General features: G+C 50.9%; 1 protein-coding gene across 7 annotated transcripts in view; it reads right to left on the bottom strand.

Annotated features, from left to right (window-relative positions):
• Ak8 (adenylate kinase 8) overlaps positions 1-19,225 on the bottom strand; it is a 115,541-nt gene extending 96,316 nt beyond the window's left edge. For 2 of the 7 annotated variants that reach the window (XM_039105221.2, XM_039105222.2), the window contains exons 1-5: positions 19,090-19,222; positions 16,521-16,605; positions 9,836-9,885; positions 7,514-7,627; positions 2,391-2,459 (exon numbers count right to left, since the gene is read on the bottom strand). In XM_039105221.2, the coding sequence (XP_038961149.1) occupies positions 2,391-2,459; positions 7,514-7,627; positions 9,836-9,885; positions 16,521-16,605; positions 19,090-19,173 (402 nt within the window). In that variant the 5' untranslated portion in view covers positions 19,174-19,222. Of the gene's footprint in view, positions 1-2,390; positions 2,460-7,513; positions 7,628-9,835; positions 9,886-16,520; positions 16,606-18,170; positions 18,309-18,713; positions 18,790-19,089 lie in introns of all 7 variants that reach the window. The other 5 variants (XM_017591827.3, XM_017591826.3, XM_006233794.5 and 2 more) reach the window with 5 other exon arrangements.
• Between the last annotated feature and the right edge of the window lie 14 nt (positions 19,226-19,239).

Below are 19,239 nucleotides of genomic sequence, written 5' to 3'. Positions count from 1 at the left end.
ATCTCATCACGGCAAAGTTTGTCAGAAGAGCCCTGGCTCTGGGAGGCAGAGGCAGAGGCAGGTGGATCTCTCTAAGGTTGACGCCTGCCTGGTCTACAGAGTTAGCTCAGGAACGGGGTCCCAAGAAATTGGAGTACATGTCCTGCTAACTCTTTCTCTACTATCCCAGTGTGTGGTCCTGGCATGGGGGTGGTCTGTAGGAAACATGAGAGAGGGTCCCAGGAGTAAAATCCTGAGGAGTACAACAGGAAGTGGGCAGGGAAGGGACCTAGGAAGGCAGCCCGAGTTTTTATTATTATTATTATTATTATTATTATTATTATTATTATTATTATTTTCTTTTTAAAGAAATGGTGATTGGCCTGCATTTCCAGCCTCTGGATTCAGAACCACCATGGAATCCCCTCCCTGGGTGTCCAGGAGAGCATTTCTAAAGGGTTAACGGAGCAGAGAAAACCCACGTGAACATGCGTGGCATCATCCCATTGGCTGGGCTCTCAGTGAGCTGAGCACCACCCCCATCTCTCGCTCTGACTCCTGTCTGTGGACACAACGTGGCTGACCGCCTCACACCCCTGCCACCACACGCCTTCCCCAACGGTATTCCAAGGAATTTGCTGAAAAATGAAGGCTTTGACCTCACCCAAGTTCTCCTGGGTGGTGCAGAGGCAGCAAGGAATGGCGTGGCCCTGCAGTCCTCACAAAGCAGCTGAAAGCGAGGTCCACACCAAAACCAAATCCCAGAGCAGCCTGAGTGGAACTTGTTAGATAGAACCCAAAAGAATCAACTACCTGCCAAGACGAAAATGTCAACATTCTCACAGCACAGGACCCAGAGTCTCATGACGTGAAAAGCATCCAGGATTTAACCTGCTCAGCCCAGGAGATCAAGGCCAGTCCTGACTCATATGGAGGAAGAAAAACTATCACCAAGGTATGGCTCTGGGACTGAAATCACTCACGAAACAAAGACTCTGAGGCCAGCTAATTTTTGTTGTTGTTTTGTTTTTGTTTTTCAAGACCAGATTCTCTGTGTAGCCCTGGCTCTCCTGGAATTCACTCTGTAGACCAGACTGGCCTCCAACTTAGATCCTCCTGCCTCTGCCTCCCAGTGCTGGGATTAAAGGTGTGCACCTCCACTGCTGCCAGACAGCTATGTTTTTAAAGCCAATCTAGTAAACATGGAAAGATACAGTGTCTCGGCAATGAAACAGGAGTCAGAAGAACCAACTGGACTATGGGGACTGAGGAAAAAATAACCCAAATAAAAACCTCACTGGATGCGCTCAGTGGTGGACAGAAGATGGGACAGGAAGAACTAAGGAACCTGATGAAGTTCGCTGTAAGTTATCCTATCTGAAGAACAGAAATAAAGACAGACCAGAGCCCTGGGGTCCTATAAGACAACACCCGTGTTACTAGAGCACCAGAGGGAGAGGAGAAAGAATGTGTGGTGTGTGGGATCAACTGATGTGAGGACAGCCATGTTGGTTGTTACTGCCATGCTGCCACTGTCACCCCAATATGCACGCCGAGCCCCAGAGAACAGGTCACCAGATAGTCATCACGTTGCTGCACGGCCCCTGGCTCCCGCCTTGCTGCTCAGCCCACTCTGGGTGTGGAAAGGCCAGGCACACTGTGAGACACCCTTGCGTGCCTTAGCATGGGACCTTTCCCCCTGCCTTGTGGGGCAGGAGCCATCTGCTCTACTGTTAGCCAGCACACGCTTCTGTCCCCTTTCCTCTGATTGCTTTTAATGTGACACTGCTTACCTGTGGCCGGCTCTCAGACTGAGCCAGATGCCCTGAAACTGTCTGGAGAATGGTGGGAAGGACGAAAGCTGGGGCTGGAGCTCCACAGTTAAAAGCCCTGGCTGCTCTTCCAAACCAGAGTTTAACTCCCAGCATCCAACTCGACAATGTCTATGTCTGCAGTTCCACGGGACCTTATGCCCTCTCCTGGCCACCATGAGCACCCCACACATGCAGTGCACAGGCATACATACAAAACGAAGGTGAAACACTGACTCATAAACTAAAAATAAATAAATCTTCAAAACAAATAAAAAGCTAAAGACCTTGGTCACTTCAGTCACTAATTGGTTCTCTCAGTGTCTACACCACACTCTTTGGCTATTGCCTTTTGCTGGCTGGGCTCTCCTAGGGTCCCTTCAGAATGGCTTAATTGTCCCCATAGACACCCAACATAGTTGTCAACACCCACAGCTACCCTGAAGCCCATGACCACAGGCTGACCTTTGTTGAGCTTCTAGTTCCCAATTTCACCTTCTCTGATAGCCACTCTTGAAGATGGACACCTCCCTTCCCCCTTATCCTGGTAACCACCCCCAGTTGGGCAGTGTTGTACCATGCAGGGACGGGCAGTCTTACCCTTCTGAGGCAGTCATCCTCATTCAGACGCTCCTGGACCAGGCTGACAAGAGTCGAATTGGGCACTCTCTAAAAGAAAGACATGCTGTGTGAGGCCCCAGTCCCAGCCTGGAGCTCAGGCAGGCAGACATGAGCAGAGCCCTTGATTGGGCCCTGAGCATTCTCCCTGGAGAAGGCATGCCCCTGTCAGCCCTTCCACATCCTCCGTCTTTTTTACCACCCAAATGCCATGCCCACCTCCCAACAGCAGGCTTCCCAAACCCTCCAAGTCTCTTTGCCTCCTGATGCCCCACAGCGCTCGGGTGGAAACCCCAGGAGTGCAGATACTGAAGGTCCCATTCCACAAGCTGTTCAAGGATGTGTCTGTCTTCCCCAGCAGTGGTAGCAGCATTTCTCAAGGAAAGAAACTGTGTCTTTGGCCTTTGTACCACACACAAAATAGGGGTGGGAGCCACTGGCCAAGGCCCAAGAGTGTACGTACGCCTCTCTCCAACCGCACACTCAGTGACTTCACACTGCTGCCCAAAAGCCGGCAATGTTCACATCATGATAATGGGCAAATGATGTGAGTTCTTACCCCAGAGAGCCGGGTGGGAACGTTGACCAACAGATCCCTGCCAGGGCATCATGTTTCCGGGAGCCTGGCCTTTATGAAGCAGTGACATGTCTAAGTCCTGGAGTCATAACAACCAGACCTGGCACCTCTGTCTCAGGAGCCACCTACTTTGCTTTTTGAGACAGGGTCTCTCCCTGGCTTAGAGCATTCTGGGTAGGCTAGGCTGGCGGGCTAGCAAACCCTGGGACTCTTTGTGTGTCTATCGTTATGCGTGCTGCATACCTGACTTTTTCACATGGGTGCTGAGGCCTGAACTCAGGTCTTCATGCTTGCATAGCAAGCTCTTTCCCTATTTACTCATCTCCCAAGGGCCCCTCCCACAGCCCCTGCATTTTTTTTATTTGTTTGTTTTGTTTTTGTTTTGAGATAGTTTTTTTTCTGTGTATACCTGATTGCCCTGGAACTTGCTCTGTAGACCAGGCTGGCAAACTCAGAGATCCTCTTTCCTCTGCTTCTTGAGTGTTGGGACTAAAGGTGGGTGCCGCTGTGCCTGCCCCACCCCTGCTCTTCTGAGAGAAGGTTTTGTGTTGCCAGGGCTCTCCTCCAACTCCTATGTAGCCAAGGATGCCTCTTCTTTCCATGTGCTGAGATGACAGGCACGTGTTACCATTCTCAGCTTACTGAGGGTCTAACACCGGGCCTGATGCATGCATGCTAGGTGAGTCAACTGGGCCACACCAGCCCTGCCAGTGGTTTTCCTGGAACCCAGTCGGGAAGTTCTGGACTTGAGAATCTGTTTTTCCAACATGTCCCCAAGTGATGGCATTGTTCCTAGAGTGGGGGCCTCACAAGGAGAACCTCTGGTCTAAGGTGACCTCAGAGTCAAAGGGCCCGCAGGTGAGGAGCCACTAGCAAGTGAGTTGCCTTTTTGTTGGCACCCACTTCGTCCCAGGGGCCCAGTGGAGTTCCCTGCGTTGGCTATGTAGCAGGAGTGGGTAGGTAGCACCTTCTCATTCTCTTCCAGACTCCTCCCAGCCAGCACAGTTCCCAGGGTTCCCCCTCCCTCCCTCCTGCCATTCACCAATGCAGTATTCACATCGGTATAGAAACAGACAGGGAATTCAAGCAGTCAAAGCAATGAGGTTGAAAGGAAGCAGGCCAGGGTGGGGTACATGCCTCTGGAAGCCCTCCCAGCAGGGGCTAGGTAGTGGCTTTGAGCAGGGCCCATCCCAAGTGCCCCCTGCCGTTCCCTGACATTGTGCTGTCTAGATGGCAGCTTTGATGTGTCATATCACCACAAGGGCTTCTGGGCTGCTTCTCGAAGCCCTGCCAAACTGTCTTTGCAGGAGTCAGGCCTCTTCTTTCCAGAATCTGGTGGTGCATCCCCACCTTTAGGGAGGAGGGGCACAGACAAGTAGACAGAGCCCAGGGTGGCCTCTCCCAGCCCAGGTGTGAGTGCCTAGACTGACCTTGGGCAGTCGGCATCCTCACTGCTGAACGACAGCCCTGGCTACATCTACTTCAGCAGCTGGGGGTTCCTTTTCTCCCCTGGCAGCGTCCAGTGTTGCTGATAGCAGCTTCTGGGGCCCAGTGGTGTATGCCTTACTCTCTTGAAGGGCATTGTCTATTGGCTGCCCAGAGGTGCCAGGTTTATGGTCTGTGCCTGGTTCTGCCTCCAGGACCACTTAATTCCTAGAATTGGACTTCATTTCACACAGGAATGGTATGAATTTGGGTCACTGGCAGGTTCTGTTCTCAGCCACCCTAATGTCCCTGGGTTACCTAGGTGGGCACTTTAATACCCAGTACAGACTCCAGCAGTATAGCAGAAAGGGAGGAACTGAGAGTCCCTGGTTAAGAACCTTTCCCAGGTCCAGAGAGATAGCTGAATGGGTAAAGACAGGAGCCGCCAACCCTGATGACCTGAGTTCAATTCTTGAAACCCACTGGGTGGAAAAGAGAATCTACACTTCCAAGTTGTTCTCTGATCTCCACAAGTGCCTTGGTGCCTGAGTACACACACGTGCACACATGCTTAAATATAATTTCAAAGTAAAATGTTTTTGTTGTTTTGTTTTTCTTTGTTTTATTTTGTTTTGCTTTCTTTTTTTTTTTTTTTTTTGTTTTTTTGTTTTTTTGTTTTTCTGGAGCTGAGGACCGAACCCAGGGCCTTGCGCTTCCTAGGTAAGCACTCTACCACTGAGCTAAATCCCCAGCCCCGTTTTGTTTTCTTAAAAGAACATTTTCCAGACTCTTATGCAAAGCTCAGCTGCTGCAGGTTAGCAGGAAATTAAGAGGCAGGGGTTGGGGACAGGGGCAAGAGAAAGAAGAGAATGAGAGGGGCACACTCTAGCCAGTGACACCCTGAGAGAAATGGGCAGCCCTGGAATCTGGGGAGAGGCTACCAAGCTAGCTCAGAAGCCAGAAACGAGGGCTGTATCCCCCAGATTTGAGATTTGTAGACACAAAGCCGAGCGTGGTGGCACGTGCCTGCCATCCTAACGCTCAGGACGTGCAGGACAGAGCATCGTAAGCTGAAAGTCACTGTCAGCTACACAGTCAGTCTGGGACGCAGGGGGAAAATACACTGTATATAGTGTGTAGAACTGAATTAGGGAGAGCCAGCTGCAGGAAGGCCTCCCTGAGCCTAGTTCTCCAAGCTCTGGTCCAGTGCAACATACGATTGAACTCCCACTCCTGACACAGCAACTGTGACACAATTAACTGCAGGGACAGGGAAATTGTATTGGATGGTGCTGCACTGGGCTCTCATTCCCAGGACCTTAATGTTGCAGCTGGACCCTGCTCCTGAAGACTGTCTCTAAATGAAAGAAGCCACGCCACAGACAGTTTCTAAGATGCTGGGGCTCCATGAAGCTAGGAGTTTGCCTAAGTTGCGTGTTTCCTGTGGAGAATCAATCCTAAAAGCTGTGGGCCTGGCATGGGAGCAGCTGAAGCCAGGGCCTGGCCCACTAGGTTCTCATGACTCCTGCATATCTTTAACATATTTCATAATATAAAGTTCAGCAGAAGCCAAAAGCTGTATGAACCCTGGCTGCCATGATTCCTCAGTGTCTTGCCTCTTGGGGTGTTCTGACACTTTGGTCCCAGGCTCTTCTGTGCCTGCCAGTACCTCAACCTTGCCCTTAGGAAAGCATCAAATGAACCTTAAGACCCTTCAGCTCATGCCCTCGCAGCCTGTGCATGTGGCTTGGCAGGTGGTGGGGGCACTGGACAGGTGGTGGGGGCACTGGGCAGGTGGTAAGTCACTGGACAGGTGGTGGGGGTCACTGGGCAGGTGGTAGGGCACTGGGCAGGTGGTAAGTCACTGGGCAGGTAGTGAGGCACTGGGCAGGTGGTGGGGTCACTAGACAGATGGGTCACTGGGCAGGTGGTGGGTCACTGGGCAAGGTGGTGGGGGTCATTTGGCAGCTGGGGAGTCACTGGGCAGGTGGTGGGGGTCACTGGGCAGGTGGTGGGGCACTGGGCAGGTGGTGGGGCACTAGGCAGGTGGTGGGGCACTGGGCAGGTGGTGGGGCACTGGGTAGGTAGTGGGGCATTGGACAGGTAGGTGGTGGGCCACAGAGCACACTGGCATCGTGTCTGACCACTGATCTTATCTGCTGCAGTCCACCTTAGTCTTTGGTTTGGTCCTTTGTCATGGTGGATAACTCAAGTTCAGGGTTTGGTTGGAAGATCAGACAGGCTCGTATTTCCGTCTCACGGGTGAGCATAACGGCTGGCTGGGGCTGGGGACTGATGGATATGGCTCCTGTGGTTCAGAGGCTAAGCACTAGAAAGGCCAAGAGGCCTTGATTGTGGCCAGGGCACCAGACAAATGAATGATGGGGCTGAGGGGACAAACACTCAAATATTAGCAAACCCCCAGGGTCCCACGGGAGGAGAAGGGAACCTGAGCCTCAGAGAATGACAAAAGACACATCCTCACTCTTTGCCCTAAACGGGGAAAAAGGGTTTTGCTTTTCTCTTTGACTGAAGAGAAACAGTGCCCTGAAATACAAGGCAAGGATCTAAAACAGGCAGAGACCCGGGTCACTAGCAGGACAGCCCAGCCTCACAGGTTGGGCTGTAGGTTCAGTGAAAGGTCTGACTCAAACAAGGAAGGGCCTGAAACCCCCCTGCCCTCCATCACATTTGCCTGAATCCTAGTTACCCAAGACTTTGCTGTTCGGTAAATTCAAAAGAAAATGGAGGGCTGGAGAGAATGCTCAAGAGTACTCGCTGTCTTCCAGAACATCTGAGTTCCCAGCACCCATGTTAGCTGTCTTACAACCGCCTTGAACTCCAGCTCCAGGGGATCTGACACCCTCCGCAAGCCTCTGAGGTCAGCAGCACACACAGCTGCGCGCGCGCGCGCGCGCGCACATACACACACACACACACACACACACACACACACACACACACACATGCAGAAATAAGAAGAAATCTCATTAAAAAAATTTTAAGAAGAAAATGGAAACTAGCCAAGCAAGTAGGAATGGAGATCTAAAGCCTTTGCTGCCCTGTCCTCTGTCCTTGGCCCTTGGCCCAGGGCCAGCCTTACCTTGTAAACCTGGTAGTGTTTCTTGGCTTCCAGAGACAGGAGGGAAAACTCTCTCTCTAATAAGTTCTCCTTGGTGATGAGGTTGCTGTTCAGATGTTTGCAGAGCCACATCGCCTGGAGAGAGGGAAGCAGGAAGGACAGTGATCACAACACACTCCTTGGGTATACAACTATGATGGGCTGGGGATGACTCAGTCCGGAACGTGTTTCCCTCACAAGGAGAAAGACTTGAATCCAGCCCCCAGAACCATGTAGCAACTCCTGGTGTGGTGGCACTTGCAACCCAGTGCTGTGAAGGTGGAGGCGGGGATCCCTGGTCAAGCAGTCTAAGCCAGGAGTGAGTTCCCTGTCTCAAAGGAAGTAGACTCTCACTAATGAGTACAATACTCAAGAATTTGTCTTCTGGTCTACACACACACACACACACACACACACACACACACGCACACTCAAGGCTGGGTATGATCCTACACTGCTGTAATGTTAACATTTGGGAAGCTGAGGCAGGAGAAGTGTGGAGGCCAACCTGATCAAATAAAGGGACCCTGTCTAAAAACAAACAAAACAAAACACAATGAAATTAATTCTGCCAAATCCTTCCACATTCTATTAGAAAAAAAGATGGCTGAGGTGCCGGAGATGGGACCTTAGCTTAGCAGTGATGGACTTGCCTGGCATGTGTGAGTGAGAACCTGGAAAAAGAAGAGAAGGCTGGCCCTGGGAAATGGAGCCGCTCTTGGGTAACTGGAAAGGCCCTCAGGAGGTGGACACATCAGGTGCTTCCCAGCCTCTCTCTCATCTGCACTGTCTTGCCCGCCATTTTGGCTCTGTTTGGCTGTCCACTCATGGGCCAACGGCTGCCTTTCTGAGTGAGTTCTGTGGACCACAAGGGAGAGGTGGAGACTGGCCTCTGTGTTCCACACCTGCTCTGCCCAGCGACTCCCTCTTTGTGATCAGAGAGGAGCCTTTTACCTGAAGGAGGCGCTCAGCCCAGGGTGCTCCACTACTGCTGAGAACTCAGCTCAGTAAGAGAGCCCAGCAGGCATCTTAAATGCGGTCCAGCATAGCCCGGGGGTGGCACACCGTTCTATAGCAGAGGCCAGGACTCTGAAGTTTCCAGGTAATGCCAAGGACTCACAAGTTGGGGAACCCCTGTCTCTAAAAGTGAGGTAATGGTGGGGGCTGGGTTTGGGGAAACTGACTAAAAGGAGGAGACTAAACAGAAAAACTACAAACGGAGACACAGGACAAACCAACACAGAGACAGATGACGACAGCCGTGCTGACCCTTACCGTGCAGTATGTACTGGGTGTGTATGTAAGAATCACCCAAGACATGACACTCACCATGACATGAACGTAGAAGGGAAAAGAGTCCCACTTCTGATTATCACAATCTAATCCATCTGTGGCCTTTAGCAACTACAACTAGGGGCTGGCTTGGTGGGTTTGGGTGCCTGATGCTAATCTTGATGACTTGAGTTCGATCCCAGGGACCCACCTACTAGAGAGAGCATCAACTCCTAGCAGTTACTCTCTGACCTCGATATGTGAACTATGGCGCCCTCTCCCAACCACCAACGCACATGTGCACACATAAACACATGTGAAATAAATAGAATGTAAAAAAAAAAAATCTTAAAAAAAGGAAACCTGAACCTGCAGCTGGACATGGTGGCTCATGCCTGTTAATCACAGCTACTGAGAGGCTGAGGAAGGAGTGCTGCGAGTTTGGGGACAGTCTGGAGTCATGGTCAGCACTGAGACTCCATAGGGAAGCCTCTAAGGGATGCAGGCTGCTTGATGGAAAAATCCTTCTAGAAATGCACTCTACAGCTACAGCTGAGGGAATGCCCGCCTGTGATGGATGGAATGAAAATGTCCCCACAAGATCACAGGGACTGTACTATTGGAGTAAGGGTGCCACCGGGGGTGGGCTTTAAGGTTCAGGCTCCACAGCTCACTCTCCCTGTTGCCTGCCAATCCAGATGTGGACCGCTCAGCTACCTCGCCAGCACCATGTCTGCCTGACGCTGCCATGCTCCCCACCATGATGGTAATGGACTAAACTTCTAAACTATAAGTAAGCCAGCCCCAGCTGAAGGTTTTCCTTAGATGAGCTGTCATGGTCATGGTGTCTCTACAGACAGAAAACCCTAACTAAGACACCTAAGTAAAACCATAACTAGAAACACGAGCTGCCACTTGTAAGGAGAAAGTGGGCAGGAGGAGAAGTGTGGGAGTGCGGACAAGTGCATAGCCTCCTGTTCACTGGAGCATGAACGACGCATTCTACAATGACATTTAATATAATGCACTTACGATGGTGGTTTTCCCTGAGGCAGGCGGACCTAATATCACAACTCTCGGCACTGTGGAAGAAAAAGATTTGAATGTCAGCTCTGGGCATGACAAAGTGGCCTCCCACGCCTGTGCTGCTCTGGGTCTATTTCTTTCTTTCCTCCCCAGATTGCGTCTCTGCCAGTGACATGGCCATTCATAACACTGAGGCTGGGAGACGCCGAGCCCCAGACGCATCCTCCGTGTTTAGAGAGGTAAGCGATCACCAAGGTGGGTTATTTTTCGATCTCCGCTGGGACACAGACGCAGTAACTTGTTTGCCAAACTAATGAATATCAAAAACAATTGGGATTTTCAAATGCCATAAAGCATTTTAAGCAGGGACTTTGTCTTGGGGACACTCTTTCAAATAAAGTTGTATTTTATGTAAATCGACCTTTGATGCATTTTATATATATATTTATGCCTTCTTATTTAGCAAATTGTATCCTCCCACCCCATCATTTTACAGGAGAAAATAATGGAAAGAAACCTGTGGTGTACAGGCCAGATTTATAAAGCCCAAGGTGGGCAAGTCTTTGTTTCAAATGTGGGCATCTCTATGCAAAATTTTTTTTTTGGTTCTTTTTTTTCGGAGCTGGGGACCGAACCCAGGGCCTTGTGCTTCCTAGGTAAGCGTTCTACCACTGAGCTAAATCCCCAGCCCCTTCTATGCAAAATTTTTAAAACCCTGGCAGCTTCTTTGTGGCTGTAAGTCCTGGCTCTGAGACAGTATTGGTTTCTGCAGAAGCCCTAGTGGGTCATCTCAGAAACCATGGAGTAGTTGCTGGCAAGAGAAGCATCCCACAGTGCAAAGGATCAGGTCCCAAACAAGATCAAATGGACACGTAGGCCCACGGGTGAGTGCCAATGAAGTGTCTTGATGTCACCTCCATCCGACTTGTCCAGAGTGACTCCCCTTAACCTTAGGACACAGGACACGTGAATACTGTCTATCCCAACTCTCTTGAGACTCTACTGTGCACATGGAATGACTCTTCACCACGTGGCGGTGACATGTGAATGACTGTCCACTCTGGGAGAGACACAGAGGTGGGTCCAGGGATCCTTTAGCTCTGTAGTTCCAAATTCCCAGAGGACATGACAGGTTCCACATGTCTCCACACAGAGGGCAGGCTAGGCGCAGTGAGCCATATAACTCGGGCACCACAGTACTCTGCTGACCATGTCTCCTGATACTTTAGGTTCCTTTGAACCCCACAGGAGCACTGCTTCCAAAAGGTTGGGAAAGGCCTCACTTTTCCTAATAGTTCTGGGGCTCAGAGAATCCCTCTGGGGTCTCAAGTGATCCCCTCCTTGTGCTGAGAGGCCTGAGGCAGCCCTGGTTTTCCCAAATGATCCAAACATACTTTTCACTGTCAAGAATGTCCTGCCTCCATGCACCCGGGACATACCCAGGGTCTCACTGCTTCTTCCTGCTTGAGTCTGCACCCAGGTTCGACCATGAAGGGCTTGATCAAGCTATTTGCAGCAGCTTCCCTTCCACCATGGTGAGTTCCATTACAAAGCCTAAAAATGGTCACAGCTGTCCTCAGCAAATGGCCAGTCCCCTGCGGGCAGGTACAAAGTCTCATCCACAGGTCACTCACTGCTGCATGGTCACAAACACGGCAGCACCGGCAATAGCCATCTCAACTGTCCCAAGCTCTGGATGTAACCACTGAGTCACCATTGCTGCCACCCACAGAGGGCTCCCTTTGCTGGTCAGCATTGTAGGAGCTGCTAAGGATCCTCAGGGGGCCAAGTCAAGACACACACTTTAGTAAAAGGGAAGAGACTCAAAGAACCCCACACAGCTAGGAGCTATGCCAGGGTTACCTCCCGGGAAGGAGACCCCAAGCAAAGCTTCAAAATGGTCTGGGGAAAGCACTGACGCTACAACCTTTGTCCTTGATGTTCTGTGGTTCCCAGGGCTGCCACTGGCCACTGCCATCCAGAGTCCAGGCCTCACAGAGCCACTGGCAAAGAGGGGCAGCACATGGCATAGATTGTCATGGAAACTGGGGGCATTTCCAGCATCTGAGATGTCAGGGCAGGGCTCAGGGCAGGAAGCAAGGGACCCATTCCTACTCTAGAGTCACAGGCTAGGACAAGGCCTCCCAGGGCCTCCACCTGAGGGAGAGATGCCACAGCAGGTAGGAAATACCCGTGGGTTTGTGGACACTCGGTCCAGTGAAAGGTGAAGGTACGGCTGGAGCCAAAGTTTAATCTAGGGTTTGGAGAGCAGCAGGGGAGTGATCAAAGGTTTCCTGCTAGAACTCTGGAAAGTTGCTATGCCGAAAGAATGCCTGCTCAGACAAAGCCAGGAGGATGGAGGGCTGCTGTGTGAATCTACTCGGCACCCACTGCTCTGAGCACAGGCCTTAGCCCGTTCCTTGGAATGCCACTGGATCCATCAGGGTTCAGGGGTGCTGGAGCTGGGGAAGGAAGGAGACTTCTCTCCCGTGGGAGGTGTAACCAGGGCATCCTGGGACTAAGTCGGATAACTGGCTGGGGAGTTCATATTGGTGAAGGCCCTGGGCTGGGGCTCTGGCGGGGGTGGGGATGGGGTGCTCCTCCTCTCTCTTCCTGGCTCTTGTAAGTGCCCCCAAATTGCACAAGCCTAAGAAAACACTTTAAAGAGGAACATCGTGGCCCTTCTCCCCTCCCAACTCCTCGTACTCACTTATGTGACTAATTTTGGTTTCTTAAAATCTAACACCTTGAAACTCCAGCCTAGCTCATGAGTAATTATTTATAAACAGTGTCATAAAAGGCGGCTTGACTGCCAAGAGTAATCAAATTCCTCCAACCACTTCAAAGAAAATCAAAGAACCTTTCCATCCATGAAGCCTTTTGAGGCTTAACTAGGAACATGATTTAAAATTCACAAGGAACCCCTCAGGTATCAGAACTCTAATACAAGGCTTTCCTGGACAAGCGTTTGATAGAAAGCGAAATGAGCCATTATATCCGCCGCCGCCCGTGCTAATATTGCCCAGGGCCACCGTAAATGCTCACTTTGTACTAAATGCTTTTCTCAAGGCAAAGGGGCTGCTAGCCTGAGTGTGGGGCTCCTTCCCTCCTGCCTGTGCATGCTCACAGGCCCGATGACTTCTGCCTCCCATGTCAGTCGCTGGTCAGTGTTGCCTGTGCCCAAGTTTGCCCCACTGCCAGGAAGCAGGGTCAAGCTACTCTTACTGCCGCCCACCCAGCAGACAGAGGGAAATGCATGCTGGATGTCTTGGGACCTCACTAAGCTCCAGAGAGGTGTAGCTCAAGCTGATGTTATATATCTTATCTGAGACACCCCCGAGAAGTTGCAACAGCAAGGTGGGCCCCTGCTTCTCCTCCTCCCCCAACCCCCCATCCTTGCTTTTCTGGGAATGAAAGTCTGTGGATGTCCCTAACCAGATACAGATGCCCCATAAATACTTGCCAAGCCTGAGAGTAAGGTGGGGATCTAGGGGATAATTAAGCCCCTAAAGCCTTGGTTGTGGGACTAAGTGTGTGTGCCCGAAGACCATCCAGACTGGAAAGTGACACCCACCCCCACAACAGATGGGAGGCCGACCTGTTGTCCCCAACACAGGCCTGTAGCAGAGGGTGCTGCATGGAGTTAAGAGAAAGGCTCGTGATGAGCAGGCTACAAAGTCGCAGCCTGGAAATGTGTAGTAGGTGGCCACAAACTGTCACACAGAGAGGAGGTGGCCAGCCCAGAATGGTGGTGTAGAGACTTTAGCAAGCTGCTGCAAGGCATTGGATGCTGAAGTGCTGATCTGCAGCCAGCACAGCAGTACTGAGACTGAGAGAGAAGGCAGAAGCAGCCTCAGGTTGCAGCCTCTTATTCCAGGCCGAGGTTTACAGAAGCCTCGGGCCATTGGCTCAACACACCCCACCCCACCCCCCTCTACCCCTGCACACACACACACACACACACACACACACACACACACACACACACACACAGTGGGAGTTTAGACTGAGAGCTCAGTCATTAAGAGCACTGGCTGCTATCGCAGAGGACCTGGGCTCAGTGTCTAATACCCACATGGTGGCTCACAGCCATGTGCACCTCCATGGGTACTGCGTGTATATGGTGAATTCATACAAATAGGTGAAACACTCATACACAAATAATGAAAATAAATCCTAAGACATATTCCCTAAATGGAGTAGAAACTTAAGGGTTCTTTGGGAAGTCAGTTGGATGTTGCGTTGCCTGGGCAAACACATGAAGGAGTGCTTTCCTGAAGTGAACATGGTTTAGCTGAAGGAACATTTAGCTGAAGCAGACACAAGTGAAAGGACGTTCTACTAAAGCAAGCACATGAGAGGACACGTGATGAAGGATTCTTTGATAATGACACACAGGTATTGGTCCACCTTGCATTGCATAGTTGAGCTACATTTTTCGGGACTTTGCAGACTCAGGTTGATTGGATGCACGTGCTGAGGCAAGAGTCCTGCTGAGGCAAGGCACGTAGAGGACACGTGATGTTTGGAGGGTATAAATAGGACTCCATAGAGTGACACAGACAGAGCTTAGGTTGCTGGTACAGCTAGCTGTGCAACACTTGTGGGTCTCTCATCTTTGCTGATCTTCACTTCCCTGAGAGAGGCACAACCTAGAACTTCTCCTGGTGTTCCTGCTGGTCCCTCCTGTTGTCTTGGCTGAGGCTGAGGCCCGGCCGTCTCTACTTGCTGGGTCCTGTTACTGCTACTGCTGTCCCACTCTACTGAATTGGACTGCTGGTGCATCGTGAGGTGTTTATGAATAGATCGAGCTGTCGCTGCCTGCTAACCTATAAACGGCCAATTTCCATCCAACACAACTAACTCTCCAAGAAGTTTCCACTTCACCTGAGAGGCACACGCGCCCAGGCAGGACATTCATGTCAGCAGCAGACAGGGCCAGTGCAGAAGCTCCCTTCAGCACAGCATAGCCGCCAGTCAACCAGGGACGAGGCAGAGGGAATTAATTGTCGGGGGAAGGATAGGTAAGGTTGGAAAAAGCAGATGGAACTCTAGGAGACAGACTTCTCCAACTCCCTCCTGTCAGGGCTATTTCCACTCACTCTGTGGTCTCAATCTCAGCTGAGTGCTGGGGTACCTAGACTCGACCACCTCTGCCCTGAAAGAGCCTTGGGGCTCCCTTAGAACTGTATGAGGTCCACAAGCTGGACTTGGGATAAAAAAGGACCCTCATCCTGACGACCACCAAGGTGTGGTGAGCTGGCTGTATCTGCAGGCACGAAGCCTGCTCTCTCTGCCTTATAAAAAAAAATTCAAGATTTCTTCTAGTTTAATTTGTGTTGCTAAATCATAAAGACTATAAGAGATAGTTAGTAGAGCTTAGAGTTCCAGGCTACAGTTCATTGCTGAAGGGAAGTCAAGCCGGAAGCTCACACAGCCAGACACATTACGTTCACAGTCAAGAGCAGGGAGAACCCACCTGCTTGTGCTCAGCTGGCTTTCTCTGCTTTCACCCAGTGTGAGAATGGCGCCACCCACGCAGGGCTGGGCCGAGCTAACAGTTCTAGTTTAAGCATCCCAAGATTGATTCTAGCTGTGCAGAGTGTGTGTCTGTGACTGTGCTCATGCCAAGGCCAGAAGAGGGCATTGGACCCCTAGAGCTAAAGGTACAGGCGTTTGTCGAATACCCAGTTTGTTATGGGGACGTCGGAATTCGAACTCGAGCCCCCACGTTGTGTAGCTCTTAACTGCTGAGCTATCTCTCCAGCCCTCCTCTCTCGACCTTTTTTGAACCTAACTCTTTTTGTTTGTTTTGGTTTTGGTTTTTCAAAATAGGTTTGCTCTGTGTAGCCCTGGCAGTCCTGGGTAGACTTCATAGACCAGGCTGGCCTCGAACTTAGGGATCCACTTGCCTCTGTCTCCCGTGTGCTGGGATCAAAGGTGTGTGTCACCACCCCCAGCTTAAACCCAAACCTAATTTTTCTTAGACAATTTAGCATCATTTCTGACTATATGCAGTCCAGTTTCACCAAGGGGCATGTCAATCCTTGAAAGCTAACTTCACTGGTAAGATAAAGCTCCCTCAGAACTGCTAAAGAACCAACCAAGACACCAGATCCCTCAGTGGCTCGCCCAGGGCAGAAAGGTCTTCTCTTGGCTTGGCAAATCTAAACCCTGGGATGCAGGGAGGGGACCTGCTTATTGGAGGGCCTTCCTCTTCCCAGTTCTGCACTCGAGCCTGGGGTCTAGCAGCCTGCCTTTGGCCGAGATTTGGAGAGATTGGCAACTCATTAGCAGGTGCCGATAATGAGACCCTTGGAAAACTCCAAGTGTTCGCCTGTCTAGGTAGACCAGAAACCAAACTTCACCTGACAAGTGGAGTGATCAGAGAGTTTAAACCCAACAGGCGACATCAACGAGGGCAGGCGGAAGCATTAATAATTGATTACATGGGCCATTCTGGGATTTGCATTTTAATAGCCTGGCAAAAGAATTTTTATTAGTTAGGCTCAAAAAGAAAACCAAGGCGTTCTCCAATTAATTAACTGCAACTTGTCAAAGTACCTCCCCTCCCTCTCCTGTTCTGATCCCCATTTAGACACAGACAGGACAGAGGGCTCTGGGCCGTGGTCAGGATGGGGTAGGGTCGCTGAGGGGGCAGCAGCTACTCCTCATGGGAGTGAGTGCCTACCATTATCGTTGTTCCTGCGAAGGTGACTGATCATGAAGCTGATGGGGTCCTCTGGCTGGTGAATCAGGAGCTGCTCCAGCATGCTCTGTGGGCCCAAACAAATTTCAAGGGATTAACACCTGCAGGGCCCCTGGTTGCCATGGGGACCACCTGTTGGGACATCTGCTGGTGTCAGGGGCCTGAGGAAGCTCAAGCAGCCAGGTCCCCCACCTCTTCTTCCTTCGTGTTTCCCACACAGCCTTCCTGTGGTTCAGCATGGCTGTCCTGTTGCAGCACCTCAGTGAATGCTGGCCTTCTGCCTAGAGGGCCTCTCGCTCCTTGACCTGGCTTCTTGGTCATCAGATCTCAGTGCACCAGGTAAACCCCCGATGCCCTCTGCTCCTGCACAGGCCTGCATGTGTACACCTGTGTTCTCTGCCTCATCTTATTCCTGCTCAACCACTCCATGGGTTCTGTGGTCCTCCCTGTCTGCACAATTACAGGAGGTGCCCAGTGCAGATGTTAGTTGGGAAATGAAGCCATTACTAGTGGCTGAGTCTTTCCACAGTGGGACAGAATACTTATCAGCCAAATATTTAAATAGTCCTGGCTATTCTGGCCATTTAACCCAACTGAGCAAACAAAACACATCAGAGGAAGCAATTTTCAGAGTGGCACACCAGAGAACGGGAAAGCTGACAGGAGTGTGGCTGCAGGGGAGGTAGGAAGAGGCCTAGAGGTGCACAGTAGTCAATAGCACCAATGGGGAGTCCTGTTCAGACTCTAGATCTCATCAGCAAGTCCCTTCCCTTCTCGGGGATTCAGCTCTCTTTCCACAGCCCCCTACCCTTCGTTCAGTGGCACAGCTGGGCTAACTCTGTGCTTAGACGCTCTGGTGTTCACTTCTTGACTAAGAGGCTCCACAGATATCACATCTGCACGCTCCAGACTTTGGTAAGGCCAAGAGTATTTCTCAGGACAAGACAAAAAGCATCCGAGTCTGCGACAGTGAACTGAACTCTGAGGACAGTGTTAAGATGGATAAACAGCAGTGGATCTGTGACTCCCATAAACCACAGACATCTGATAAAATTTCATAGAGCTGCACACAGAAACCCGAGAGCAGGTGAAAGGGGAGGAGATCCAAGAGGAGCCTGCAGTGCGGGCTCAGGTACTGGACCCACTTCTGCCTCCTGGCTTTGAGAAGGCCCAGGCTACATGACCCAAGGGTAGACAAGAGACAAGAGATCAACACAATTTTTATAACTTCCCAAGCCTAAGATTATTTGAAAATAAAGTGATAATAAGATAAAGTATTCTTGGTTATTGCCCCACCGACTGAACTAGAAAACAGACCAGAATCATGAATCTCTCTTCTTGTGACTCCAGATTTGCTTCTCTCTCTCTCTCTCTCTCTCTCTCTCTCTCTCTCTCTCTCTCTCCCTCCCTCCCTCCCTCTCTCTCTCTCTCTCTCTCTCTCTCTCTCTCTCTCTCTTTCTCTCTGTGTGTGTGTGTGTGTGTGTGTGTGTGTGTGTAAAATCTAAAAATACCTATGGCCGGGGTTGGGGATTTAGCTCAGTGGTAGAGCGCTTGCCTAGCAAGCGCAAGGCCCTGGGTTCGATCCCCAGCTCCGAAAAAAAAAAAAAAGAAAGAAAGAAAGAAAAAACATACCTGTGGCTCTCAGAACCATCGAGTGGTAAAGAGCGCATCTGTCTAGCCCCTACAAGACATTTTCACCTCTGGAGAGCACAAGTCGAAAGCTGGATCACACCTAGGAGGGGATCTGGTTTGGCCAAAGGCCACAGTTGGCTGGGAACCAGGACAGGGTAGGAGATACAATAAGGGATGAGAGAGGAGGGCTTTCAAAAGCTCAGTTCTGAGGATGGAGGCTATGTAGAAAATACTGCTGCCCTTTGGGGGACCACCTGGAAAAGGAATGCCATCTAAAATTTAAACAGTCGTCTACTTGTCCTAACAGGGTCAAAGACACCCCCGTGAGACAAAACATGTGTCCCTTTGGCTGACAGCTGAGGCCATGGTTCCTGCGAACTGGAATTACCCAGGACTCCAGGAGAAGGAGCTGGTCTCCAGGGAAGACACTCCACAGAGTTCCTACAACTGGTCAGACCACTTTGCAGGAGGGAGTGGAGCGGAGACAAATATGGGTCAGTGATGTGTGGGACCACACTTAACAAGGCTTGCTTAGTTATGCACCTCATAATCCTCATTCCGGACCCCAAAACTACACCCGGGGGGCAGATCACCGGACTTCTTGTGTGTGTTCCTCCTCCTGTTGTGGACACAAGGAATAAATCTTGCTCTGATTTTTTTTAACCGTTACTTATCTCTTTAACTGATCTTAGGGTGAGGTGGGTGAACCTAGCTTGTTAGGGCTTCGAGGGCCCATCTCAGTTAAGACTCAGGCCTCGGGAACCTGCTGAGGTGGTTTCCCACACAATTCTAGAGGAGGCCCTGGAGACTACTGCGGGATTTCACAGGTAGGGAAACTGAAGAAATGGATTCCCCTAGACTGTTCTGCCGGCCCGGCCCGGTAGCTGTACACCCTATCTATCCTCAGGTGCCTGGTCACCTGCATCATCTCGAAGATGTGGTAGTCTTCCCCGTACTGAGGCATTTCTGGGGGGATGCGGTGCGGGGCCGAGGTAGCATCCATGTTTCGGACAACGAGCCGCTCCTTAGTAACGGCGTTGCTAGGACGCCAATCTATGCGTCATCGGTG

The sequence above is a fragment of the Rattus norvegicus genome, chromosome 3 (genome assembly GCF_036323735.1).
Source record: "Rattus norvegicus strain BN/NHsdMcwi chromosome 3, GRCr8, whole genome shotgun sequence".
NCBI lineage: Eukaryota > Metazoa > Chordata > Mammalia > Rodentia > Muridae > Rattus > Rattus norvegicus.
Note: the sequence above shows the minus strand (reverse complement) of the source record. Positions and strands in the feature narration are given on the sequence as shown.